This window comes from Scyliorhinus torazame, chromosome 26 (assembly GCF_047496885.1).
Source record: "Scyliorhinus torazame isolate Kashiwa2021f chromosome 26, sScyTor2.1, whole genome shotgun sequence".
NCBI classification, from domain to species: domain Eukaryota; kingdom Metazoa; phylum Chordata; class Chondrichthyes; order Carcharhiniformes; family Scyliorhinidae; genus Scyliorhinus; species Scyliorhinus torazame.
In genome coordinates this window covers 35,649,016-35,676,666 of record NC_092732.1, presented here as the reverse complement: position 1 = coordinate 35,676,666, position 27,651 = coordinate 35,649,016, and the positions used below count along the sequence as shown (strand labels likewise).

The following is a 27,651-nucleotide window of genomic DNA, read 5'->3' as shown; positions in this document are numbered from 1 at the left end:
CCACAGCCCAGCTCCCAGCTCAAAGCGAAAGTAAAACTCAGAGCCACAGCCCAGCTCCCAGCTCAAAGCGAAAGTAAAACTCAGAGCCACAGCCCAGCTCCCAGCTCAAAGCGAAAGTAAAACTCAGAGCCACAGCCCAGCTCCCAGCTCAAAGCAAAAGTAAACCTCAGAGCCAGGGCCCACCTCCCTGCTGAAAGCGAAAGTACAACTCAGGGCCACAGCCTAGCTCCCAGCTCAAAGCGAAAGTAAAACTCAGTGCCACAGCCCAGCTCCCTGCTGAAAGCTAAAGTAAAACTCAGAGCCACAGCCCAGCTCCCTGCTCAAAGCAAAAGTAAAACTCAGAGCCACGGCCCAGCTCAAAGCAAAAGTAAACCTCAGCGCCACAGCCCAGCTCCCAGCTCAAAGCGAAAGTAAAACTCAGAGCCACAGCCTAGCTCCCAGCTCAAAGTGAAAGTAAAACTCAGTGCCACAGCCCAGCTCCCTGCTCAAAGCTAAAGTAAAACTCAGAGCCACAGCCCAGCTCCCTGCTCAAAGCGAAAGTACAACTCAGGGCCACAGCCTAGCTCCCAGCTCAAAGCGAAAGTAAAACTCAGTGCCACAGCCCAGCTCCCTGCTGAAAGCTAAAGTAAAACTCAGAGCCACAGTCCAGCTCCCTGCTCAAAGCGAAAGTAAAACTCAGAGCCACAGCCCAGCTCAAAGCAAAAGTAAACCTCAGCGCCACAGCCCAGCTCCCAGCTCAAAGCGAAAGTAAAACTCAGAGCCACAGCCCAGCTCCCAGCTCAAAGCGAAAGTAAAACTCAGCGGCACAGCCCCGCTCCCTACTCAAAGCGAAAGTAAAACTCAGGGCCACAGCCCAGCTCCCAGCTCAAAGCGGAAGTAAAACCCAGAGCCACAGCCCAGCTCCTCCCACATAATGACATCACTGCCGCCATTTGAGAAGACAAAACGTTTCCTAAAGGGACACTTCCATGGCAGTCAGTGCTCTCCACCCCCCTCCCCCCCGCACATTGTTTCCATTCAAATCAACATCAGACGCACTCTCGGATGCCTCGGTCGAACCCGCCTCCACCACACATGCCGACAGTGGACCCCAGACCTAACCACCCGCCGTGTGGAAAACCTTTTCCTCACAACGCGTTTACTTCTTTTCCGAATCGATTCAAGACTGCGTCGGTCCCATCCTCGATCCTTTTTCCGGGCGGTTTCTCCCCGTCCCCCCTCAGCAACCCCCCTCGTCGATTTTTCACATCCCTATCCAATCTCCTCTCGGTCGCCTCCTCCCCCGGGGGAACAGTCCCGAGCTCCCCGATCTACCCTCGTCGCTGGCGTTTCTCAGCCCTGGAACCGTCGTTGTGAACCTCGGCCGTGCGTTCTGTCCAACCCGTCCACATCCTCCCCGACAGTGAGACACCCAGGCCGGTCCACAATATCCCAGCTGAGGTCTTGTGTAAGTTAACATCCCTTCCCGGCTCCTGTACTCTTTGCCTCTGTTCAGAAGGTTCAGTGTGATATGGCGACACAGTCGTTAGCACTGCTGCCTCACTGCGTCAGGGACACGGATTCGATTCCGGTCTCGGGTGACCACCTGTGCGGAGTCTGCACGTTCTCCCCCGTGTCTGCGTGCGTTTCCTCCGGGTGCTCCGGTTTCCTCCCACAGTCCAAAGATGTGCAGGTTAGGTGGATTGGCCGTGCTAAATTGTCCCTTAGTGTCCAAAGATGTGCAGGTTAGGTGGATTGGCCGTGCTAAATTGTCCCTTAGTATCCAAAGATGTGCAGGTTAGGTGGATTGGCCGTGCTAAATTGTCCCTTAGTATCCAAAGATGTGCGGGTTAGGTGGATTGGCCGTGCTAAATTGTCCCTTAGTGTCCAAAGATGTGCAGGTTAGGTGGATTGGCCGTGCTAAATTGTCCCTTAGTGTCCAAAGATGTGCAGGTTGGGTGGATTGGCCGTGCTAAATTGTCCCTTAGTGTCCAAAGATGTGCGGGTTAGGTGGATTGGCCGTGCTAAATTGTTCCTTAGTGTCCAAAGATGTGCAGGTTAGGTGGATTGGCCGTGCTAAATTGTTCCTTAGTGTCCAAAGATGTGCAGACTAGGTGGATTGGCCGTGCTAAATTGTCCCTTAGTGTCCAAAGATGTGCAGGTTAGGTGGATTGGCCGTGCTAAATTGTCCCTTAATGTCCAAAGATGTGCGGGTTGGGTGGATTGGCCGTGCTAAATTGCCCCTTAGTGTACAAAGATGTGCAGGTTAGGTGGATTGGCCGTGCTAAATTGTCCCTTAATGTCCAAAGATGTGCAGGTTAGGTGGATTGGCCGTGCTAAATTGTCCCTTAGTGTCCAAAGATGTGCAGGTTGGGTGGATTGGCCGTGCTAAATTGTCCCTTAGTGTCCAAAGATGTGCGGGTTAGGTGGATTGGCCGTGCTAAATTGTCCCTTAGTATCCAAAGATGTGCGGGTTAGGTGGATTGGCCGTGCTAAATTGTTCCTTAGTGTCCAAAGATGTGCAGATTGGGTGGATTGGCCGTGCTAAACTGTCCCTTAGTGTCCAAAGATGTACAGGTTAGGTGGATTGACCGTGCTAAATTGCCCCTTAGTGTCCAAAGGTGTGCAGGTTAGGTGGATTGGCCGTGCTAAATTGTCCCTTAGTGTCCAAAGATGTGCAGGTTAGGTGGATTGGCCGTGCTAAATTGTCCCTTAGTATCCAAAGATGTCCAGGACTCGAGGGGCCGAATGGCCTCCACCTGCTGCTATTTTCTGCGTTTGCTTTCAAACGGAATCACTTCCGCTTTCCTCGATGGCCAATCTGCGCAGAACACCGACCTCCGCCAGGCTGTCAATGGCGGTCCTGCGCCGATGTCCGCGCCTGGGTGAACGGGGCTGGGTGCGGGTGGGAGCTGGCGGGCGTTTGGGTGTTCAGTGGTCGTGGGGAGCGCGGCTGGGGGGGAACCGGATGCCGGGCGCCGTCCGTGACCCCTGCTGCCCCCAGCGCCAATCAGTAACCCGCTGTTGCTGACAGCGGGGACTGTCACGGACAGATCTTGACTCTCAAGCCGCCATCTTGAACCCGCCGCAGTCCCGTGTGGTGTAGGTACACCCACCGTGCTGTTAGGGAGGGACCCCGGCGACAGTGAAGGAACGGCCGATGTATTCCCGAGTCGGGATGGCGAGCGGCTCGGAGGGGGGAACTTGCAGGTGGGGGGGGGGGGGGGGGTGTTCCCCGTGTGTCTGCTGCCCCCCCCCCTCGTCCTTCTAGACGGTGGAGGTGGCGGGTTTGGAAGGTGCTGTCGAAGGCGAGTGGCCGCGGTGCGTCTTGTAGACGGTGCACACGGCTGTCGGGGGGGTGGGGGAGTGAATGTCAGCGGTTAGCGTGTCGATCGAGCGGGGCTGCTTTGTCCTGGATGGTGTCGAGCTTCTCAAGTGTTGTTGGGAGCCGCGCTCATCCAGGCGAGTGGAGAGTCTCCCAACGCACTCCTGACTTGTGTCCTTGTCGATGGTGGACAGGCTTTGGGGGGGTCAGGAGGTGAGTTTCTCTCTGCAGGATTCCCAGCCTCTGACCTGCTCTGGTAGCCACAGTATTTATACGGCTGGGCCCAGTTCAGTTTGTGCCCAATGGTCACCCCCAGGGTTGATTTTGGGGGGGATGGGGGTCAACCTGTAGGGGGCGGTAGGTCAAGGTGAACCTGTGGATTGGGGGTGTCAGAGGGCAGAGGTCACTCTGTGTGGCGACCAATGGATGTCCTTGCCCATTGGCAATGGTGACCTCTCTCCAAGATTCTCAACTCATTCCTTTGTCCTCTTTTTCCTTTTCTTCAGCCCTGGCTCCATCCATCCGGAATAGTCTTCAGGATCCGTCCAATGGTGAGTGGGGGAGAATGTGGGACTCGCTCCCACAGGGAGTGGGGGGGGAATGTGGGACTCGCTCCCACGGGGAGTGGGGGAGAATGTGGGACTCGCTCCCACAGGGAGTGGGGGGGGAATGTGGGACTCGCTCCCACGGGGAGTGGGGGAGAATGTAGGACTCGCACCCACGGGGAGTGGGGGAGAATGTGGGACTCGCTCCCACGGGGAGTGGGGAGAATGTGGGACTCGCTCCCACGGGGAGTGGGGAGAATGTGGGACTCACTCCCACGGGGAGTGGGGGAGAATGTGGGACTCGCTCCCACGCGGAGTGTGGGAGAATGTGGGACTCGCTCCCACGGGGAGTGGGGGAGAATGTGGGACTGGCTCCCACGGGGAGTCGGGGGAGAATGTGGGACTCGCTCCCACGGGGGAGTGGGGGAGAATTTGGGACTCGCTCCCACGGGGAGTCGGGGGAGAATGTGGGACTCGCTCCCACGGGGAGTGGGGGAGAATGTGGGACTGGCTCCCACGGGGAGTGGGGGAGAATGTGGGACTCGCTCCCACAGCGAGTGGGGGGGGGGGCGGGGTTAATACCAGAGCACATTGATGACGGTGGGGGGCGGGGGGAGCTTGATAATCACACCCGGGAGAGAGGGATAGGCGGATATGGAGGTGGGGTGGGTGAAGGGGGTGGAGGGAGAAGTCTCCTGTGGAACGGGAACCCCAGCACGGGAGCAGAGGGGCCGAACGGATAGGTTCTGGGCCGAGATACTTTTTGATGTTTCGAGGTCCTCCTGTGAGTGAGCAAATGGGTCCAATCCAGCCCAGCTCCTGATTGGCTCCAGCCCTGACAGTGAGGGGCCCTCACTGTCAATGTGACAAGCACACCGGTGTGTGACAAGTGGGCCCAGAATAGCAGCTGCTGGGAGGATTGCGGGGAGAGAGGGAGAGAGAGAGAGATCGACGGAGGGGGAGAGAGAGAGTGAGTGAAAAGACGGGGAAGAGATAGAGAGGGAGAGAGAGAGGGTGAGAAGACCGGGAAGCGAGAGAGAGGGAGAGGGAGAGAGGGAGAAGAGGAGGGAGAGAGAGAGAAAAGGGAGGAGAGAGAGAGACAGAGAGAGGAGGAGGGAGAGACAGAGACGTAGAGAGAGCGAGAGGAGAGAAACAGGGAGAGAGAGACAGAGAGAGGAGAGTGACGGAAAGAGAGAGGAGGGAGAGAGAGAGAGTGGGAGAGAGACGAAGAGGGAGAGAGAGTGAGTGAGAAGAGGAGGGAGGGATAGAGAGAGAGAGGAAAGGAGAGAGAGAGAAAAGGGGGGAGAGAGAGAGAGACAGAGAGGAGAGCGACAGAGAGAGAGAGACAGAGAGGAGAGGAGAGAGACAAAAAGAGGGAGGAGGGAGAGAGAGAGAGTGAGAGAGAGAGACGAAGAGGGAGAGAGTGAGTGAGAAGAGGAGGGAGGGATAGAGGGAGAGAAAAAAGGAGAGAGAAAAGTGGAGCGAGAGGAGAGAGACAGAGAGAGGAGACAGAGAGAGAGAGAGGAGGGAGAGAGAGAGTGAGAGAGAGAGACGGAGCGGGAGAGAGGGGAGAGAGCCAGAGAGAGACAGAGAGAGAGAGAGAAAAGGAGAGAGAAAGAGAGAGAGGGGAGGGGTGAGAGATAGAGGGAGAGAGAGAGAGAGAGAGAAGGCGAAAGAGAGAGAGGAGAAAGTGAGAGAGAGAGGCAGATTGAGAGAGAAGGAGAAAGACAGAGAGAGAGAAACAGAGAGGGGGAAGGAGAGAGAGAGAAAAGGAAAGAGAGAGAGGGGGGAAAGAGAGAGGGGGGGGGAGAAGGAGAGAGGGGGACAGAAAGAAGGAGAGAGGGAGTGAAGGAGAAGAGAGAGGCGCCCACCCTCTCCCTGAGCAGAGTGTGATTTCCGCAGAGGGTGAGGGGAGACAGACGCCCAGTTGGCTCGACTGGAACGCACCCCCACCCCCCACAACTCGCCCTCCAGCGCCCCCGTCACCCAGGAGGACGGCATTGCCAGCGAGCGTTGCAGGATATTCACCCCTCGACCCATTGAGAGGTAGGTCACGTCTTCGGAGGGAGGGAGGGACCTGACTGACGAGGGACCAGGGCCCTCAAGAGGGTCTGGTGCTTACACCCCCTCCCAGGGCAGCACGGTAGCATAGTGGTTAGCACAATTGCTTCACAGCTCCAGGGTCCTGGGTTCGATTCCGGCTTGGGTCACTGTCTGTGCGGAGTCTGCACATCCTCCCCGTGTGTGCGTGGGTTTCCTCCGGGTGCTCCGGTTTCCTCCCACAGTCCAAAGATGTGCAGGTTAGGTGGATTGGCCGTGATAAATTGCCCATAGGGTCCAAAATTGCCCTTAGTGTTGGGTGGGGTCACTGGGTTATGGGGATAGGGTGGAGGTGTGGACCTTGGATGGGGTGCTCTTTCCAAGAGCCAGTGCAGACTCAATGGGCCGAATGGCCTCCTTCTGCACTGTAAATTCTATGATTCTATCCCTGTAACCTCCTCCAGCCCCTACACCCCCTCCCTATCTCTGTAACCTCCTCCAGCCCCTACACATCCCTCCCTATCTCTGTAACCTCCTCCAGCCCCTACACCCCCTCCCTATCTCTGTAACCTCCTCCAGCCCCTACACCCCCTCCCTATCTCTGTAACCTCCTCCAGCCCCTACACCTCTCCCTATCTCTGTAACCTCCTCCAGCCCCTACACCCCCTTCCTATCTCTGTAACCTCCTCCAGCCCCTACACCCCCTCCCTATCTCTGTAACCTCCTCCAGCCCATACACCCCCTCCCTATCTCTGTAACCTCCTCCAGCCCCTACACCCCCTCCCTATCTCTGTAACCGCCTCCAGTCCCAACACCCCCTTCCTATCTCTGTAACCTCCTCCAGCCCCTACACCCCCTCCCTATCTCTGTAACCTCCTCCAGCCCCCAACACCCCCTCCCTATCTCTGTAACCTCCCCCAGTCCCTACACCCCCCTCCCTATCGCTGTAACCTCCTCCAGCCCCGACACCCCCTCCCTATCTCTGTAACCTCCTCCAGCCCCTAGACCCCCTCCCTATCTCTGTAACCTCCCCCAGTCCCTACACCCCCTCCCTATCGCTGTAACCTCCTCCAGCCCCGACACCCCCTCCCTATCTCTGTAACCTCCTCCAGCCCCTAGACCCCCTCCCTATCTCTGTAACCTCCTCCAGCCCCTACACCCCCTCCCTATCTCTGTAACCTCCCCCAGTCCCTACACCCCCCTCCCTATCGCTGTAACCTCCTCCAGCCCCTACACCCCCTCCCTATCTCTGTAACCTTCTCCAGCCCCTACACCCCCTCCCTATCTCTGTAACCTCCTCCAGCCCCTACACCCCCTCCCTATCTCTCTGACCTTCTCCAGCCCCTACACCCCCTTCCCTAACTCTGTAACCTCCTCCAGCCCCTATACCCCCCTCCCTATCTCTGTAACCACCTCCAGCCCCTACACCCCCTCCCTATCTCTGTAACCTCCTCCAGTCCCTACACCCCCTCCCAATCTCTGTAACCTCCTCCAGCCCCTACACCCCCTCCCTATCTCTGTAACCTCCTCCAGCCCCTACACCCCCTCCCTATCTCTCTGACCTTCTCCAGCCCCTACACCCCCCTCCCTATCTCTGTGACCTCCTCCAGCCCCTACACCCCCTCCCTATCTCAGTAACCTCCTCCAGCCCCTACACCCCCTCCCAATCTCTGTAACCTCCTCCAGCCCCTACACCCCCTCCCTATCTCTGTAACCTCCTCCAGCCCTTACACCCCCTCCCTATCTCTCTGACCTTCTCCAGCCCCTACACCCCCCTCCCTAACTCTGTAACCTCCTCCAGCCCCTACAGCCCCTCCCTATCTCTGTAACCTCCTCCAGCCCCTACACCCCCTCCCTATCTCTGTAACCTCCTCCAGCCCCTACACCCCCTCCCTATCTCTGTAACCTCCTCCAGCCCCTACACCCCCTCCCTATCTCTGTAACCTCCTCCAGCCCCTACACCCCTCCCTATCTCTGTAACCCCCTCCAGTCCCTACACCCCCTCCCAATCTCTGTAACCTCCTCCAGCCCCTACACCCCCTCCCTATCTCTGTAACCTCCTCCAGCCCCTACACCCCCTCCCTATCTCTCTGACCTCCTCCAGCCCCTACACCCCCTCCCTATCTTTGTAACCTCATCCAGCCCCTACACCCCCTCCCTATCTCTGTAACCTCCTCCAGCCCCTACACCCCTGCCTATCTCTGTAACCTCCTCCAGCCCCTACACCCCCTCCCTATCTCTGTAACCTCCTCCAGCCCCTACACCCCCTCCCTATCTCTGTAACCTCCTCCAGCCCCTACACCCCCCTCCCTATCTCTGTAACCTCCTCCAGCCCATACACCCCCTCCCTATCTCTGTAACCTCCTCCAGCCCCTACACCACCCTCCCTAACTCTGTAACCTCCTCCAGCCCCTACACCCCCTCCCTATCTCTGTAACCTCCTCCAGCCCCTACACCCCCTCCCTATCTCTGTAACCTCCTCCAGCCCCTACACCCCCCTCCCTATCTCTGTAACCTCCTCCAGCCCCTACACCCCCTCCCTATCCCTGTAACCTCCTCCAGCCCCTACACCCCCCTCCCTATCTCTGTAACCTCCTCCAGCCCCTACACCCCCTCCCTATCTCTGTAACCTCCTCCAGCCCCTACACCCCCTCCCTATCTCTCTGACCTTCTCCAGCCCCGACAACCCCCTCCCGAACTCTGTAACCTCCTCCAGCCCCTACACCCCCTCCCTATCTCGGAGTCGACGGTGCCTTTAAATGTTTGGCTGGGTGTTAAGCCGATGGGAGATTTCACTGACTATTCAAGCGAGCTCCGACCATTGCAGTGTTCCTGCAGGTAGGGACCACAGGAGAGCCTTCATCGGCCAAACTGACCTCTTCCCCCATCACCCGACATCAGGATGTCACCATCAGCGCTTCACCCCTGTTTAAAGAGGGAGTCTCTCCGTCAGGGACATTGTTGAGAGCGGCTCGGTAGCACAGTGGTTAGCACCGCTGCTTCACAGCGCCAGGGGCCCGGGTTCGATTCCCGGCTTGGGGCCACGGTCCGTGCGGAGTCTGCACGTCCTCTCCCCGTGTCTGCGTGGGTTTCCTCCGGGCGCTCCGGTTTCCCCCCGAAAGACGTGCTTGTTTGGCGAATTGGACATTCCGAATTCCCCCTCTGCGTCCCCGAACAGGCGCCGGAGTGTGGCGACTAGGGGCTTTTCACAGTAACTTCACTGCAGTGTTGATGCAAGGCGGCTTGTGACTCGAATAAAGATGATTCTATTCTGCGTTTGCCCTGTTCCAAGGTGTAGCGGAACGCCACACAGCTGACAATGTACGGATTGTACCTGGAGGCCGTCAACGATTATATCAACGAACTCTACGGTGAGGATGTCTGGAGACTCATTGAGGCCAGAGCGGAGATCCCACACCTCAAGTTCGTCAAGCACCAGATGTACAAGTAAGGGCATACAGAGCCCGGTGAGCGAATGGGTAAACGGCCTCAACCTCACAGGCCTGTGGTCACATCTCAGCCACTCTCAACAAGACAACATTCTGTGCCTATCGCGGGAGAGTTTCATAGGCCGTTCCTCTCGATCTCTGTAACCTCCTCCAGCCCCGACACCCCCCTCCCTATCTCTGTAACCTCCTCCAGCCCCCTACACCCCCCTCCCTATCACTGTAACCTCCTCCAGCCCCTACACCCCTCCCTATCTCTGTAACCTCCTCCAGCCCCGACACCCCCTCCCTATCTCTGTAACCTCCTCCAGTCCCTACACCCCCTCCTTATCTCTGTAACCTCCTCCAGCCCCTACACCCCCTCCCTATCTCTGTAACCTCCTCCAGCCTCTACACCCCCTCCCTATCTCTGTAACCTCCCCCAGCCCCTACACCCCCTCCCTATCTCTGTAACCTCCACCAGTTCCGACACCCCCTCCCTATCTCTGTAACCTCCTCCAGCCCCGACACCCCCTCCCTATCTCTGTAACCTCCTCCAGCCCCTACACCCCCCTCCCTATCTCTGTAACCTCCTCCAGACCCTACACCCCCTCCCTATCTCCGTAACCTCCTCCAGCCCCGACACCCCCTCCCTATCTCTGTAACCTCCTCCAGCCCCGACACCCCCTCCCTATCTCTGTAACCTCCCCCAGTCCCTACACCCCCTCCCTATCTCTGTAACCTCCTCCAGCCCCTACACCCCCCTCCCTATCTCTGTAACCTCCTCCAGCCCCTACACCCCCTCCCTATCTCTGTAACCTCCTCCAGCCCCTACACCCCCTCCCTATCTCTGTAACCTCTTCCAGCCCCGACACCCCCTCCCTATCTCTGTAACCTCCTCCAGCCCCTACACCCCCTCCCTATCTCTGTAACCTCCTCCAGCCCCTACACCCCCCTCCCTATCTCTGTAACCTCCTCCAGCCCCTACACCCCCTCCCTATCCCTGTAACCTCCTCCAGCCCCTACACCCCCTCCCTAACTCTGTAACCTCCTCCAGCCCCTACACCCCCTCACTATCTCTGTAACCTCCTCCAGCCCCTACACCCCCTCCCTATCTCTGTGACCTCCTCCAGCTCCTAGACCCCCTCCCTATCTCTGTAACCTCCTCCAGCCCCTACACCCCCTCCCTATCCCTGTAACCTCCTCCAGCCCCTACACCCCCTCCCTATCTCTGTAACCTCTTCCAGCCCCAACACCCCCACCCTGTCTCTGTAAACTCCTCCAGCCCCTACACCCCCTCCCAATCTCTGTAACCTCCTCCAGTCCCGACACCCCCTCCCTATCTCTGTAACCTCCTCAGGCCCCTACACCCCCTCCCTATCTCTGTAACCTCCTCCAGCCCCGACACCCCCTCCCTATCTCTGTAACCTCCTCCAGCTCCTACACCCCCTCCCTATCTCTGTAACCTCCTCCAGCCCCTACACCCTCTCCCGATATCTGTAACCTCCTCCAGCCCCTACACCCCCTCCCTATCTCTGTAACCTCCTCCATCCCCCTACACCCGCTCCTTATCTCTGTAACCTCCTCCAGCCCCTACACCCCCTCCCTATCTCTGTAACCTCCTCCAGCCCCGACACCCCCTCCCTGTCTCTGTAAACTCCTCCAGCCCCTACACCCCCTCCCTATCTCTGTAACCTCCTCCAGTCCCGACACCCCCTCCCTATCTCTGTAACCTCCTCAGGCCCCTACACCCCCTCCCTATCTCTGTAACCTCCTCCAGCCCCTACACCCCCTCCCTATCTCTGTAACCTCCTCCAGCCCCTACACCCCCTCCCTATCTCTGTAACCTCCTCCAGCCCCTACACCCCCTCCCTATCTCTGTAACCTCCTCCAGCCCCGACACCCCCTCCCTGTCTCTGTAAACTCCTCCAGCCCCTACACCCCCTCCCTATCTCTGTAACCTCCTCCAGTCCCGACACCCCCTCCCTATCTCTGTAACCTCCTCAGGCCCCTACACCCCCTCCCTATCTCTGTAACCTCCTCCAGCCCCTACACCCCCTCCCTATCTCTGTAACCTCCTCCAGCCCCTACACCCCCTCCCTATCTCTGTAACCTCCTCCAGCCCCGACACCCCCTCCCTGTCTCTGTAAACTCCTCCAGCCCCTACACCCCCTCCCTATCTCTGTAACCTCCTCCAGTCCCGACACCCCCTCCCTATCTCTGTAACCTCCTCAGGCCCCTACACCCCCTCCCTATCTCTGTAACCTCCTACAGCCCCTACACCCCCTCCCTATCTCTGTAACCTCCTCCAGCCCCCTACAGCCCCTCCCTATCTCTGTAACCTCCTCCAACCCCTACACCCCCTCCCTATCTCTGTAACCTCCTCCAGCCCCCTACAGCCCCTCCCTATCTCTGTAACCTCCTCCAGCCCCTACACCCCCTCCCTATCTCTGTAACCTCCTCCAGCCCCGACACTCCCTCCCTATCTCTGTAACCTCCTCCAGCTCCTACACCCCTTCCCTATCTCTGTAACCTCCTCCAGCCCCTACACCCCCTCCCTATCTCTGTAACCTCCTCCAGCCCCTACACCCCCTCCCTATCTCTGTAACCTCCTCCAGCCCCTACACCCCCCTCCCTATCTCTGTAACCTCCTCCAGTCCCGACACCCCCTCCCTATCTCTGTAACCTCCTCAGGCCCCTACACCCCCTCCCTATCTCTGTAACCTCCTCCAGCCCCTACACCCCCTCCCGATCTCTGTAACCTCCTCCAGCCCCGACACCCCCTCCCTATCTCTGTAACCTCCAGCCCCTACACCCTCTCCCTATATCTGTAACCTCCTCCAGCCCCTACACCCCCTCCCTATCTCTGTAACCTCCAGCCCCTACACCCTCTCCCTATATCTGTAACCTCCTCCAGCCCCTACACCCCCTCCCTATCTCTGTAACCTCTTCCAGCCCCAACACCCCCACCCTGTCTCTGTAAACTCCTCCAGCCCCTACACCCCCTCCCTATCTCTGTAACCTCCTCCAGTCCCGACACCCCCTCCCTATCTCTGTAACCTCCTCAGGCCCCTACACCCCCTCCCTATCTCTGTAACCTCCTCCAGCCCCGACACCCCTTCCCTATCTCTGTAACCTCCTCCAGCTCCTACACCCCCTCCCTATCTCTGTAACCTCCTCCAGCCCCTACACCCTCTCCCTATATCTGTAACCTCCTCCAGCCCCTACACCCCCTCCCTATCTCTGTAACCTCCTCCATCCCCCTACACCCGCTCCTTATCTCTGTAACCTCCTCCAGCCCCTACACCCCCTCCCTATCTCTGTAACCTCCTCCAGCCCCGACACCCCCTCCCTGTCTCTGTAAACTCCTCCAGCCCCTACACCCCCTCCCTATCTCTGTAACCTCCTCCAGTCCCGACACCCCCTCCCTATCTCTGTAACCTCCTCAGGCCCCTACACCCCCTCCCTATCTCTGTAACCTCCTCCAGCCCCTACACCCCCTCCCTATCTCTGTAACCTCCTCCAGCCCCTACACCCCCTCCCTATCTCTGTAACCTCCTCCAGCCCCTACACCCCCTCCCTATCTCTGTAACCTCCTCCAGCCCCGACACCCCCTCCCTGTCTCTGTAAACTCCTCCAGCCCCTACACCCCCTCCCTATCTCTGTAACCTCCTCCAGTCCCGACACCCCCTCCCTATCTCTGTAACCTCCTCAGGCCCCTACACCCCCTCCCTATCTCTGTAACCTCCTCCAGCCCCTACACCCCCTCCCTATCTCTGTAACCTCCTCCAGCCCCTACACCCCCTCCCTATCTCTGTAACCTCCTCCAGCCCCGACACCCCCTCCCTGTCACTGTAAACTCCTCCAGCCCCTACACCCCCTCCCTATCTCTGTAACCTCCTCCAGTCCCGACACCCCCTCCCTATCTCTGTAACCTCCTCAGGCCCCTACACCCCCTCCCTATCTCTGTAACCTCCTCCAGCCCCTACACCCCCTCCCTATCTCTGTAACCTCCTCCAGCCCCCTACAGCCCCTCCCTATCTCTGTAACCTCCTCCAGCCCCTACACCCCCTCCCTATCTCTGTAACCTCCTCCAGCCCCTACACCCCCTCCCTATCTCTGTAACCTCCTCCAGCCCCGACACCCCCTCCCTATCTCTGTAACCTCCTCCAGCCGCTACACCCCCTCCCTATCTCTGTAACCTCCTCCAGCCCCTACACCCCCCTCCCTATCTCTGTAACCTCCTCCAGTCCCGACACCCCCTCCCTATCTCTGTAACCTCCTCAGGCCCCTGCACCCCCTCCCTATCTCTGTAACCTCCTCCAGCCCCTACACCCCCTCCCTATCTCTGTAACCTCCTCCAGCCCCGACACTCCCTCCCTATCTCTGTAACCTCCAGCCCCTACACCCTCTCCCTATATCTGTAACCTCCTCCAGCCCCTACACCCCCTCCCTATCTCTGTAACCTCCAGCCCCTACACCCTCTCCCTATATCTGTAACCTCCTCCAGCCCCTACACCCCCTCCCTATCTCTGTAACCTCCTCCAGCCCCGACACTCCCTCCCTATCTCTGTAACCTCCAGCCCCTACACCCTCTCCCTATATCTGTAACCTCCTCCAGCCCCTACACCCCCTCCCTATCTCTGTAACCTCCAGCCCCTACACCCTCTCCCTATCACTGTAACCTCCTCCAGCTCCTAGACCCCCTCCCTATCTCTGTAACCTCCTCAGGCCCCTACACCCCCTCCCTATCTCTGTAACCTCTGTCATGATATTCAAACACACACATCATGAAGACAGACCAACAGACCAATTAGCACACATAACACGACAGCCAATCACAGGCAAAGGCAGAGACAGTATAAGACAAGGAACACGACACCTGGTGGTCAGTCCATGTGGAGACAAGGACAAGGACAGGACCTGATTAACAAGACACTCAGATGTCACCACGTGCTGAGTACCAAGACAGATCTGTAAATAACAAGTTGGAATAAAACTGCGTTGTACCAATCGCAACCGTGTTGTTTCATCTGTACCTCGGAGCACCCAACACCACAACCTCCTCCAGCCCCTACACCCCCCTCCCTATCTCTGTTAGTGGGGGAGCATTTTGGAGATAGTGACCACAATTCTGTGACTTTCACTTTAGTAATGGAGAGGGATAGGTACGTGCAACAGGGCAAGGTTTACAATTGGGGGAAGGGTAAATCCGATGTTGTCAGACAAGAATTGAAGTGCATAAGTTGGGAACATAGGCTGGCAGGGAAGGACACAAGTGAAATGTGGAACTTGTTCAAGGAACAGGTGCTACGTGTCCTTGATATGTATGTCCCTGTCAGGCAGGGAAGAGATGGTCGAGTGAGGGAACCATGGTTGACAAGAGAGGTTGAATGTCTTGTTAAGAGGAAAAAGGTGGCTTATGTAAGGCTGAGGAAACAAGGTTCAGACAGGGCATTGGAGGGATACAAGATAGCCAGGAGGGAACTGAAGAAAGGGATTAGGAGAGCTAAGAGAGGGCATGAACAATCTTTGGCGGGTAGGATCAAGGAAAACCCCAAGGCCTTTTACACATATGTGAGAAATATGAGAATGACTAGAGCGAGGGTAGGTCCGATCAAGGACAGTAGCGGGAGATTGTGTATTGAGTCTGAAGAGATAGGAGAGGTCTTGAACGAGTACTTTTCTTCTGTATTTACAAATGAGAGGGGCGATATTGTTGGAGAGGACAGTGTGAAACAGATTGGTAAGCTCGAGGAAATACTTGTTAGGAAGGAAGATGTGTTGGGCATTTTGAAAAACTTGAGGATAGACAAGTCCCCCGGGCCTGACGGGATATATCCAAGGATTCTATGGGAAGCAAGAGATGAAATTGCAGAGCCGTTGGCAATGATCTTTTCGTCCTCACTGTCAACAGGGGTGGTACCAGGGGATTGGAGAGTGGCGAATGTCGTGCCCCTGTTCAAAAAAGGACTAGGGATAACCCTGGGAATTACAGGCCAGTTAGTCTTACTTCGGTGGTAGGCAAAGTAATAGAAAGGGTACACCCCCTCCCTATCTCTGTAACCTCCTCCATCTCTGTAACCTCCTCCAGCTCCCTATACCCCTCCGAGATCTCTGCGCTCCTCCAATCCCGGCCTCTCGAGCATCCCCCCCCGATTCCCATCGCTCCGCCATTGCCAATCGTGCCTTCAGCTGCCTGGGGACCGGGGAGGGGTGGGGGGGGGGGGGGGCCTTGAGCTCTGGAATTCCCTCCCTACACCTCTCCATCTCTCTCTCTCTCTCTCTCTCTCTCTCTGTCTCTCTCTGTCTCGCTCTCTCTCTCTGCCTCGCTCTCTCTCTCTCTCTGTCTCGCTCTCTCTCTCTCTGTCTCGCTCTCTCTCTCTCTGCCTCGCTCTCTCTCTCTCTGTCTCGCTCTCTCTCTCTGTCTCGCTCTCTCTCTCTCTCCACCCTCTCTCTCTCTCTCTCTCTCTCTCTCTGTCTCTCTCTCTCTGTCTCTCTCTCTCTCTCTGCCTCGCTCTCTCTCTCTCTCTGTCTCTCTCTCTCTCTCTCTGTCTCGCTCTCTCTCTCTCTCTCTGTCTCGCTCTCTCTCTCTCTGCCTCGCTCTCTCTCTCTCTGTCTCGCTCTCTCTCTCTCTGTCTCGCTCTCTCTCTGTGTCTCGCTCTCTCTCTCTTTCTGTCTCTCTCTCTCTCTCTCCTCCTCTTTGATGCTTTGGGGTCAGATTCTGTCTGCTCGGCCCTCCTGTGAAGGGCCTTGGGGATGTTTTACTCCACACAGGTTGCTATATGAATGCAGGATGTTGTTGTGGAGCTAATTCTGGCCTCTTTCCCTTTGCGCAGTGACAACCTGATTCTGAGAATGGCCAAGGCAGCCGGGGAGGTTCTGGGGAAGACCCACGATGAGCTAATGTATGCGTTTGGTGTCTACATGGTGAAGAGAATTGGTGTCTACGGCTATGAGAAAATTCTCAAGGTAAGGCTGAGGCCTGGTTTCCCCTCGACCCGCGAGAGACTTGTCCCAGACTTCAGGACAGATTCAACATGAGAAACGGGCTATATCCCCCTCCCCCAGTCCCATATCCCCCTCCCCCAGTCCCATATCCCCCTCCCCCAGTCCCATATCCCCCTCCCCAGTCCGATATCCCCCTCCCCAGTCCCATATCCCCTCCCCCAGTCCCATATCCCCTCCCCCAGTCCCATATCCCCCTCCCCCAGTCCCATATCCCCCTCCCCCAGTCCCATATCCCCCTCCCCCAGTCCCATATCCCCCTCCCCCAGTCCCATATCCCCCTCCCCCAGTCCCATATCCCCCTCCCCCAGTCCCATATCCCCCTCCCCCAGTCCCATATCCCCCTCCCCCAGTCCCATATCCCCCTCCCCCAGTCCGATATCCCCCTCCCCCAGTCCGATATCCCCCTCTCCCAGTCCGATATCCCCCTCCCCCAGTCCGATATCCCCCTCCCCCAGTCCGATATCCCCCTCCCCCAGTCCGATATCCCCCTCCCCCAGTCCCGTATCCCCTCCCCCAGTCCCGTATCCCCTCCCCCAGTCCCATATCACCTCCCCCAGTCCGATATCCCCCTCCCCCAGTCCGATAACCCCCTCCCCCAGTCCGATATCCCCCTCCCCAGTCCCATATCCCCCTCCCGCAGTCCCATATCCCCCTCCCCCAGTCCCATATCCCCCTCCCCCAGTCCCATATCCCCTCCCCCAGTCCCATATCCCCCTCCCCCCCAGTCCCATATCCCCCTCCCCCCCAGTCCCATATCCCCCTCCCCCCCAGTCCCATATCCCCCTCCCCCAGTCCCATATCCCCTCCCCAGTCCCATATCCCCCTCCCCCAGTCCCATATCCCCTCCCCCAGTCCCATATCCCCTCCCCAGTCCCATATCCCCTCCCCCAGTCCCATATCCCCTCCCCAGTCCCATATCCCCTCCCCCAGTCCCATATCCCCTCCCCCAGTCCCATATCCCCTCCCCCCGTCCCACATCGCCCTCCCCAGTCCCATATCCCCCTTCCCCAGTCCCATATCCCCCTCCCCCAGTTCCATATCCCCCTCCCCAGTTCCATATCCCCCTCCCCCTGTCCCATATCCCCCTCCCCCAGTTCCATATCCCCCTCCCCCAGTTCCATATCCCCCTCCCCCAGTCCCATATCCCCTCCCCAGTCCCATATCCCCTCCCCAGTCCGATATCCCCCTCCCCAGCCCGATTTCCCCCTCCCCGGTCCCGGGGGAGAATGTGGGACTCGCTCCCACGGGGAGTGGGGGGTGAATGTGGGACTCGCTCCCACGGGGAGTGGGGGAGAATGTGGGACTCGCTCCCACGGGGAGTGGGGGAGAATGTGGGACTCGCTCCCACAGGGAGTGGGGGGAGAATGTCCCACGGGGGAGTGGGGGAGAATGTGGGACTCGCTCCCACGGGGGAGTGGGGGAGAATGTGGGACTCGCTCCCACAGGGAGTGGGGGGAGAATGTGGGACTCGCTCCCACGGGGGAGTGGGGGAGAATGTGGGACTCGCTCTCACGGGGAGTGGGGGAGAATGTGGGACTCGCTCCCACGGGGGAGTGGGGGAGAATGTGGGACTTGCTCCCACGGGGAGTGGGGGAGAATGTGGGACTCGCTCCCACGGGGAGTGGGGTAGAATGTGGGACTCGCTCCCACGGGGGAGTGGGGGAGAACGTGGGACCCGCTCCCACAGGGAGTGGGGGAGAATGTGGGACTCGCTCCCACAGGGAGTGGGGGAAAATGTGGGACTCGCTCCCACGGGGGAGTGGGGGAGAATGTGGGACTCGCTCCCACAGGGAGTGGGGGAGAATGTGGGACTCGCTCCCACGGGGGAGTGGGGGAGAATGTGGGACTCGCTCCCACAGGGAGTGGGGGAGAATGTGGGACTCGCTCCCACGGGGGAGTGGGGGAGAATGTGGGACTCGCTCCCTCGGGGAGTGGGGGAGAATGTGGGACTCGCTCCCACGGGGAGTGGGGGAGAATGTGGGACTCGCTCCCACGGGGGAGTGGGGGAGAAAGCTTGATAAACACGCGAGGGAGGGAGGAATAAATCGATTGAGGCGGGGAGATGAAGAGGGGGAAGGTAGGAGGAATCTCAAGTGGAGCTGAGGCACCAGCAGGGGAACAGAGGGGCTGAATGGCGTCTCGGTGCCTGGCTCTCCCCTCACGGATTTCTCTTCTCTCCCTCCCTTTCCCTTTGCTCCTTCCCTCTATCCCCCCCCCCGCCACGCCGCAGGTCCTGGGTCGCAATGTCCGCGACTTCATCAACGAGCTGGACAACCTACATGAATATTTCCGCTTCTCCTTCCCCAAGGTGCAACCTCCCAGCTTCTGCGTGGAGGAGGAGTGCGAGACCAGCCTGACCCTGCACTATCGCAGCACCCGGCGGGGGTTCACCCAGTTCGTCAAGGGTAAGGCGGCGCCACTCAGGCCTCGAGGGGGAGCCGGAGTCGGGAGGAGGGGTTCCTGAAAACATCAAAGAGGGTGTTTGGCCACGACGCCAACCTGTCCTGCGACTCCCAACTTCCGGCTCCTGATCCCGGGGCCCTGCGGGATGACGCAAGTCCCGGATACTTTCCCCATTTGAGAAACCCACACAACAAAGAACAGAGAAAAGTACAGCACAGGAACAGGCCCTTCGGCCCTCCAAGCCCGTGCCGACCATGCTGCCCGACTAAACTACAATCTTCTACACTTCCTGGGTCCGTGTCCCTCTATGCCCATCCTATTCATGCATTTGTCAAGATACCCCTTAAATGTCACCATCGTCCCTGCTTCCACTACCTCCTCCGGTAGTGAGTTCCAGGCACCCACTACCCTCTGCGTAAAAAACTTGCCTCGTACATCTACTCTAAACCTTGCCCCTCTCACCTTAAACCTATGCCCCCTAGTAATTGACCCCTCTACCCGGGTAAAAGCCTCTGACTATCCACTCTGTCTATGCCCCTCATAATTTTGTAGACCTCTATCAGGTCGCCCCTCAACCTCCGTCCTTCCAGTGATAACAAATCGAGTTTATTCAACCGCTCCTCATAGCTAATGCCCTCCATACCAGGCAACATCCTGGTCAATCTCTTCTGCACCCTCTCTAAAGCCTCCACATCCTTCTGGTAGTGTGGTGACCAGAATTGAACACTATACTTCAAGTGTGGCCTAACTAAGGTTCTATACAGCTGCAACATGACTTGCCAATTCTTATACTCAATGCCCCGGCCAATGAAGGCAAGCATGCCATATGCCTTCTTGACTACCTTCTCCACCTGCCCAAGTCTCCAAACGATCTAAATCCTGCTGTATCCTCTGACAGTCCTCATCGCTATCCGCAATTCCACCAACCTTTATGTCGTCTGCAAACTTACTAATCAGACCAGTTACATTTTCCTCCAAATCATTTATGTATACTGTGAACAGCAAAGGTCCCAGCACTGATCCCTGTGGAACACCAGTCACAGCCCTCCAATCAGAAAAGCATCCTTCCATTGCTATTCTCTGCCTTCTATGACTTAGCCAATTCTGTATCCACCTTGCCAGCTCATCTCTGGCCCCGTGTGACTTCACCTTTTGTACTAGTCTACCATGAGGGACCTTACTGATGTCCATATAGACAACATCCACTGCCCTACCTGCATCAACCATCTTTGTGACCTCTTCGAAAAACTCTATCAAGTTAGTGAGACACAACCTCCCCTTCACAAAACCATGCTGCCTCGCGCTTCCAAATGGGAGTAGATCCTGTCTCGAAGAATTCTCTCCAGTAATTTCCCTACCACTGACGTAAGGCTCACCGGCCTGTAGTTCCCTGGATTATCCTTGCTACCCTTCTTAAACAAAGGAACAACATTGGCTATTCTCCAGTCCTCCGGGACATCCCGTGAAGACAGTGAGGATCCAAAGATTTCTGTCAAGGCCTCAGCAATTTCCTCTCTAGCCTCCTTCAGTATTCTGGGGTAGATCCCATCAGGCCCTGGGGACTTATCTACCTTAATATTTTTCAAGACGCCCAACACCTCGTCTTTTTGGATCTCAATGTGACCCAGGCTATCTACAAACCCTTCTCCAAACTCAACATCCACCAATTCCTTCTCTTTGGTGAATACTGATGCAAAGTATTCATTCAGTACCTCACCCATTTCCTCTGGCTCCACACATAGATTCCCTCGCCTGCCCTTCAGTGGGCCAACCCTTTCCCTGGCTACCCGCTTACTTTTTACGTATGTGGAAAAAGCCTTGGGATTTTCCTTAACCCGATTGCCAATGACTTTTCGTGACCCCTTCTAGCCCTCCTGACTCCTTGCTTAAGTTCCTTCCTACTTTCCTTATATTACACACAGACTTCGTCTGTTCCCAGCCTTCTAGCCCTGACAAATGCCTCCTTTTTCTTTTTGACGAGGCCTACAATATCTCTCGTTATCCAAGGTTCCCGAAATTTGCCGTATTTATCCTTCTTCCTCACAGGAACATGCCGGTCCTGAATTCCTTTCAACTGACATTTGAAAGCCTCCCTGTGGGAGGGTCAGTACTGAAGGAGCGCCGCACTGTCAGAGGGTCAGTACTGAGGGAGCGCCGCACTGTGGGGGGGTCAATACTGAGGGAGCGTCGCACTGTCAGAGGGTCGGTACTGAGGGAGTGCCGCACTATGGGAGGGTCAGTACTGAGGGAGCGCTGCACTGTGGGAGGGTCAGTACTGAGGGAGCGCCGCACTGTGGGTGGGTCAGTACTGAGGGAGTGCCGCATTGTCCGAGGGTCAGTACTGGGGGAGCGCCGCACTGTGGGAGGGTCAGTACTGAGGGAGTGCCGCACTGTGGGAGGGTCAGTACTGAGGGAGCGCCGCACTGTGGGTGGGTCAGTACTGAGGGAGTGCCGCATTGTCCGAGGGTCAGTACTGGCGGAGCGCCGCACTGTCGGAGGGTCAGTACTGAGGGAGCGCCGCACTGTGGGTGGGTCAGTACTGAGGGAGTGCCGCATTGTCGGAGGGTCAGTACTGGGGGAGCGCCGCACTGTCGGAGGGTCAGTACTGAGGGAGTGCCGTATTGTCGGAGGGTCAGTACTGAGGGAGCGCCGCACTGTGGGAGGGTCAGTACTGAGGGAGTGCCGCATTGTCGGAGGGTCAGTACTGAGGGAGCGCCGCACTGTGGGAGGGTCAGTACTGAGGGAGTGCCGCACTGTGGGAGGGTCAGTACTGAGGGAGTGCCGCACTGTCGGAGGGTCAGTACTGAGGGAGTGCCGCACTGTCGGAGGGTCAGTACTGAGGGAGCGTCGCACTGTGGGAGGGTCAGTACTGAGGGAGCGTAGGACTGTCGGAGGGTCAGTACTGAGGGAGCGCTGCATTGTGGGAGGGTCAGTACTGAGGGAGCGCCGCACTGTCAGACGGTCAGTACTGAGGGAGGGCCGCACTGTGGGAGGGTCAGTACTGAGGGAGCGCCGCACTGTGGGAGGGTCAGTACTGAGGGAGCTCCACATTGTGGGAGGGTCAGTACTGAGGGAGCTTTGCACTGTGGGAGGGTCAGTACTGAGGGAGCGCCGCACTGTGGGAGGGTCAGTACTGAGGGAGCGCCGCACTGTGGGAGGGTCAGTACTGAGGGAGTGCCGCACTGTGGGAGGGTCAGTACTGAGGGAGTGCCGCACTGTCGGAGGGTCAGTACTGAGGGAGTGCCGCACTGTCGGAGGGTCAGTACTGAGGGAGCGTCGCACTGTGGGAGGGTCAGTACTGAGGGAGCGTAGGACTGTCGGAGGGTCAGTACTGAGGGAGCGCTGCATTGTGGGAGGGTCAGTACTGAGGGAGCGCCGCACTGTCAGAGGGTCAGTACTGAGGGAGGGCCGCACTGTGGGAGGGTCAGTACTGAGGGAGCGCCGCACTGTGGGAGGGTCAGTACTGAGGGAGCTCCACATTGTGGGAGGGTCAGTACTGAGGGAGCTTTGCACTGTGGGAGGGTCAGTACTGAGGCAGCGCCGCACTGTGGGAGGGTCAGTACTGAGGGAGCGCCGCACTGTGGGAGGGTCAGTACTGAGGGAGCGCCGCACTGTGGGAGGGTCAGTACTGAGGGAGGGCCGCACTGTGGAGGGTCAGTACTGAGAGAGGGCCGCACTGTGGGAGGGTCAGTACTGAGGGAGCGCCGCACTGTGCGTTGGTCAGTACTGAGGGAGTGCCGCACTGTGGGAGGGTCAGTACTGTGGGAGCGCCACACTGTGGGAGGGTCAGTGCTGAGGGAGCACCGCACTGTGGGAGGGTCAGTACTGAGGGAGTGCCGCACTGTCAGAGGGTCAGTACTGAGGGAGCGCCGCACTGAGGGAGGGTCAGTACTGAGGGAGTGCCGCACTGTCGGAGGGTCAGTACTGAGGAAGCGCCGCTCTGTGGTAGGGTCAGTCCTGAGGGAGCGCCGCACTGTCAGAGGGTCAGTACTGAGGGAGCACCGCACTGTGGGAGGGTCAGCACTGAGGGAGTGCCGCACTGTGGGAGGGTCACTACTGAGGAAGCGCCGCACTGTGGGAGGGTCACTACTGAGGGAGCGCCGCACTGTGGGAGGGTCAATACTGAGGGAACGCCGCACTGTGGGAGGGTCAGTACTGAGGGAGCGCCGCACTGAGGGAGGGTCAGTACTGAGCGAGCGCCGCACTGTGGGAGGGTCAATACTGAGGGGACGTCGCACTGTGGGAGGGTCAGTACTGAGGGAGCGCCGCACTGTGGGAGGGTCAGTACTGAGGGTGCGCCGCACTGTCGGAGGGTCAGTACTGAGGGAGCGCCGCACTGTCAGAGGGTCAGTACTGAGGAAGCGCCGCACTGTGGGAGGGTCAGTACTGAGGGAGCGCCGCACTGTGGGAGGGTCAGTTCTGAGGGAGCGCCGCACTGTGGGAGGGTCAGTACTGAGGGAGCGCCACACTGTGGGAGGGTCAGTACTGAGGGAGCGCCGCACTGTGGGAGGGTCAGTGCTGAGGGAGCGCCGCACTGTGGGAGGGTCAGTACTGAGGGAGCGCCGCACTGTGGGAGGGTCAGTACTGAGGGAGCGCCGCACTGTGGGAGGGTCAGTGCTGAGGGAGCACCGCACTGTGGGAGCGTCAGTGCTGAGGGAGCGCCGCACTGTGGGAGGGTCAGTACTGAGGGAGCGCCGCACTGTGGGAGGGTCAGTCCTGAGGGAGTGCCGCACTGTGGGTCAGTACTGAGGGAGCGCCACACTGTGGGGGGGTCAGTACTGAGGGAGCACCGCACTGCGGGAGGGTCAATGCTGAGGGAGTGCCGCACTGTGGGAGGGTCAGTACTGAGGGAGCGCCGCACTGTGGGAGGGTCAGTACTGAGGGAGCGCCGCACTGTGGGAGGGTCAGTACTGAGGGAGCGCCGCACTGTGGGAGGGTCAGTACTGAGGGAGTGCCGCACTGTCAGAGGGTCAGTACTGAGGGAGCGCCGCACTGTGGGAGGGTCAGTACTGAGAGAGCGCCGCACTGTGGGAGGGTCAGTACTGAGGGAGCACCGCACTGTCAGAGGGTCAGTACTGAGGGAGCGCCGCACTGTGGGAGGGTCAGTACTGAGGGAGCACCGCACTGTCAGAGGGTCAGTACTGAGGGAGCGCCGCACTGTGGGAGGGTCAGTACTGAGGGAGTGCTGCACGGTCAGAGGGTCAGTACTGAGGGAGCGCCGCACTGTGGGAGGGTCAGTACTGAGAGAGCGCCGCACTGTCGGGGAGCTGCCCTCTAAGATATCCCATGGCAGAGCTGGTTTGATGGGCTGAATGGTCTGCTCCTGCTGTCCTGGGTGGCCAAATATATCCGGGGATAACCGATTGGTCACTTGACTGCCCCTGGCTCCAACGCACTGGCGGGACAGCCTCAGCGACGACGCCCCTAAATGTAAAACTGGTGTACGGGGCCCAGAGGGAGCCACTCAGGCCCTCGCGCCTGTCCAGTGGCAGACCACGGCCGCCCCCTACCGTGACTCTGTCCGTCCCCCCCCGAAGCCGACGGTTGTTGCCTCTTGCACGAAGCTCGGTCTCACGCTCCACTCCCTCCCCGATCGCCAGGCCAGCTCTCGCAGGTGGGCAGACAGTTCTACAACACCGACATCAAGGTGGAGATCCTGTCCAAGGAGGAGACGGAGAAGATGACCTACGTGGTTTACAAGATGAACTTCGACAACGCGGCCTTCAAGCACCGCACGCCACAGCTGAAGGCAGCGCCCGGCTACGAGAAGCTGCCCATGAAGAAGGGCATCATCTTCGACATGTTCCCCTTCAGCATGATCTTTCGCAGGGACATGACCATGTACAGGATCGGCAAGGGTCTCAAAGAGGTCTTCTCCGATCTCCAAGGCAAGAAGGTGGACGACGAATTCACCCTGGTGCGCCCCATGCTGGAGTTCAACTGGGACAACGTGAGTGAGGCGAGGGTTCACCTCGATCTGTGTGGAGGGAGCTTTACCCTGTATCTAACCCCGTGCTGTACCTGTCCTGGGAGTGTTTGATGGGGACAGTGTAGAGGGAGCTTTACTCTGTATCTAACCCCGTGCTGTACCTGTCCTGGGAGTGTTTGATGGGGACAGTGTAGAGGGAGCTTTTCTCTGTATCTAACCCCGTGCTGTACCCGTCCTGGGAGTGTTTGATGGGGACAGTGTAGCGGGAGCTTTACTCTGTATCTAACACCGTGCTGTCCCTGTCCTGGGAGTATTTGATGGGGACATTGTAGAGGGAGCTTTAGTCTGTATCTAACCCCGTGCTGTACCTGTCCTGGGAGTGTTTGATGGGGACATTGTAGAGGGAGCTTTAGTCTGTATCTAACCCCCGTGTTGTACCTGTCCTGGGAGTGTTTGATGGGGACAGTGTAGAGGGAACTTTACTCTGTATCTAACCCCGTGCTGTACCTGTCCTGGGAGTGTTTGATGGGGACAGTGTAGAGGGAGCTTTGCTCTGTATCTAACCCCATGCTGTACCTGTCCTGGGAGTGTTTGATGGGATCAGTGTAGCGGGAGCTTTACTCTGTATCTAACCCCGTGCTATACCTGTCCTGGGAGTGTTTGATGGGGACAGTGTAGAGGGAGCTTTACTCTGTATCTAACCCCGTGCTGTACCTGTCCTGGGAGTGTTTGATGGGGACAGTGTAGAGAGAGCTTTACTCTGTATCTAACCCCGTGCTGTACCTGTCCTGGGAGTGTTTGATGGGGACAGTGTAGAGGGAGCTTTACTCTGTATCTAACCCCGTGCTGTACCTGTCCTGGGAGTGTTTGATGGGGACAGTGTAGAGGGAGCTTTACTCTGTATCTAACCCGGTGCTGTACCTGTCCTGGGAGTGTTTGATGGGGACAGTGTAGAGGGAGCTTTACTCTGTATCTAACCCCGTGCTGTGCCTGTCCTGGGAGTGTTTGCTGGGGACAGTGTAGCGGGAGCTTTACTCTGTATCTAACCCCGTGCTGTGCCTGTCCTGGGAGTGTTTGATGGGGACAGTGTAGAGGGAGCTTTACTCTGTATCTAACCCCGTGCTGTACCTGTCCTGGGAGTGTTTGATGGGGACAGTGTAGCGGGAGCTTTACTCTGTATCTAACCCCGTGCTGTACCTGTCCTGGGAGTGTTTGATGGGGACAGTGTAGAGGGAGCTTTACTCTGTATCTAACCCTGTGCTGTACCTGCCCTGGGAGTGTTTGATGGGGACAGTGTAGAGGGAGCTTTACTCTGTATCTAACCCCGTGCTGTACCTGTCCTGGGAGTGTTTGATGGGGACAGTGTAGAGGGAGCTTAACTCTGTATCTAACCCCGTGCTGTACCTGCCCTGGGAGTGTTTGATGGGGACAGTGTAGAGGGAGCTTTACTCTGTATCTAACCCCGTGCTGTACCTGTCCTGGGAGTGTTTGATGGGGACAGTGTAGAGGGAGCTTTACTCTGTATCTAACCCCGTGCTGTACCTGTCCTGGGAGTGTTTGATGCGGACAGTGTAGAGGGAGCTTTACTCTGTATCTAACCCCGTGCTGTACCTGTCCTGGGAGTGTTTGACGGGGACAGTGTAGAGGGAGCTTTACTCTGTATCTAACCCCGTGCTGTACCTGTCCTGGGAGTGTTTGATGCGGACAGTGTAGAGGGAGCTTTACTCTGTATCTAACCCCGTGCTCTATCTGTCCTGGGAGTGTTTGATGGGGACAGTGCAGAGGGAGCTTTACTCTGTATCTAACCCCGTGCTGTACCTGTCATGGGAGTGTTTGATGGGGACAGTGTAGAGGGAGCTTTACTCTGTATCTAACCCCGTGCTGTACCTGTCCTGGGAGTGTTTGATGGGGACAGTGTAGAGGGAGCTTTACTCTGTATCTAACCCCGTGCTGTACCTGTCATGGGAGTGTTTGATGGGGACAGTGTAGAGGGAGCTTTACTCTGTATCTAACCCCGTGCTGTACCTGTCCTGGGAGTGTTTGATGGGGACAGTGTAGAGGGAGCTTTACTCTGTATCTAACCCCGTGCTGTACCTGTCATGGGAGTGTTTGATGGGGACAGTGTAGAGGGAGCTTTACTCTGTATCCAACCCCGTGCTGTACCTGTCCTGGGAGTGTTTGATGGGGACAGTGTAGAGGGAGCTTTACTCTGTATCTAACCCCGTGCTGTACCTGTCCTGGGAGTGTTTGATGGGGACAGTGTAGAGGGAGCTTTACTCTGTATCTAACCCCGTGCTGTACCTGTCCTGGGAGTGTTTGATGGGGACAGTGTAGAGGGAGCTTTACTCTGTACCTAACCCCGTGCTGTACCTGTCCTGGGAGTGTTTGATGGGGACAGTGTAGAGGGAGCTTTACTCTGTATCTAACCCCGTGCTGTACCTGTCCTGGGAGTGTTTGATGGGGACAGTGTAGAGGGAGCTTTACTCTGTATCTAACCCCGTGCTGTACCTGTCCTGGGGGTGTTTGATGGGGACAGTGTAGAGGGAGCTTTACTCTGTACCTAACCCCGTGCTGTACCTGTCCTGGGAGTGTTTGATGGGGACAGTGTAGAGGGAGCTTTACTCTGTATCTAACCCTGTGCTGTACCTGTCCTTGGAGTGTTTGATGGGGACAGTGTAGAGGGAGCTTTACTCTGTATCTAACCCCGTGCTGTACCTGTCCTGGGAGTGTTTGATGAGGACAGTGTAGAGGGAGCTTTACTCTGTATCTAACCCCGTGCTGTACCTGTCCTGGGTGTGTTTGATGAGGACAGTGTAGAGGGAGCTTTACTCTGTATCTAACCCCGTGCTGTACCTGTCCTGGGAGTGTTTGATGAGGACAGTGTAGAGGGAGCTTTACTCTGTATCTAACCCTGTGCTGTACCTGTCCTTGGAGTGTTTGATGGGGACAGTGTAGAGGGAGCTTTACTCTGTATCTAACCCCGTGCTGTACCTG

At 57.7% G+C, this 27,651-nt stretch overlaps 2 protein-coding genes across 3 annotated transcripts in view; both read left to right on the top strand.

Moving 5' to 3' along the window:
* The window catches only part of LOC140402969 (semaphorin-6D-like), a 1,151,034-nt gene that overhangs the window by 234,050 nt on the left and 889,333 nt on the right, over positions 1-27,651 (top strand). The gene's annotated exons all lie outside the window — the stretch shown is intronic.
* Positions 5,725-27,651, top strand: part of LOC140402965 (soluble guanylate cyclase 88E-like) — a 71,047-nt gene continuing 49,120 nt past the window's right edge. The window contains 5 exon segments of the mRNA XM_072490615.1: positions 5,725-5,895; positions 9,182-9,336; positions 16,154-16,286; positions 18,556-18,730; positions 24,329-24,678. Coding sequence (XP_072346716.1) covers positions 9,209-9,336; positions 16,154-16,286; positions 18,556-18,730; positions 24,329-24,678 — 786 coding nt within the window. The 5' untranslated portion in view covers positions 5,725-5,895; positions 9,182-9,208.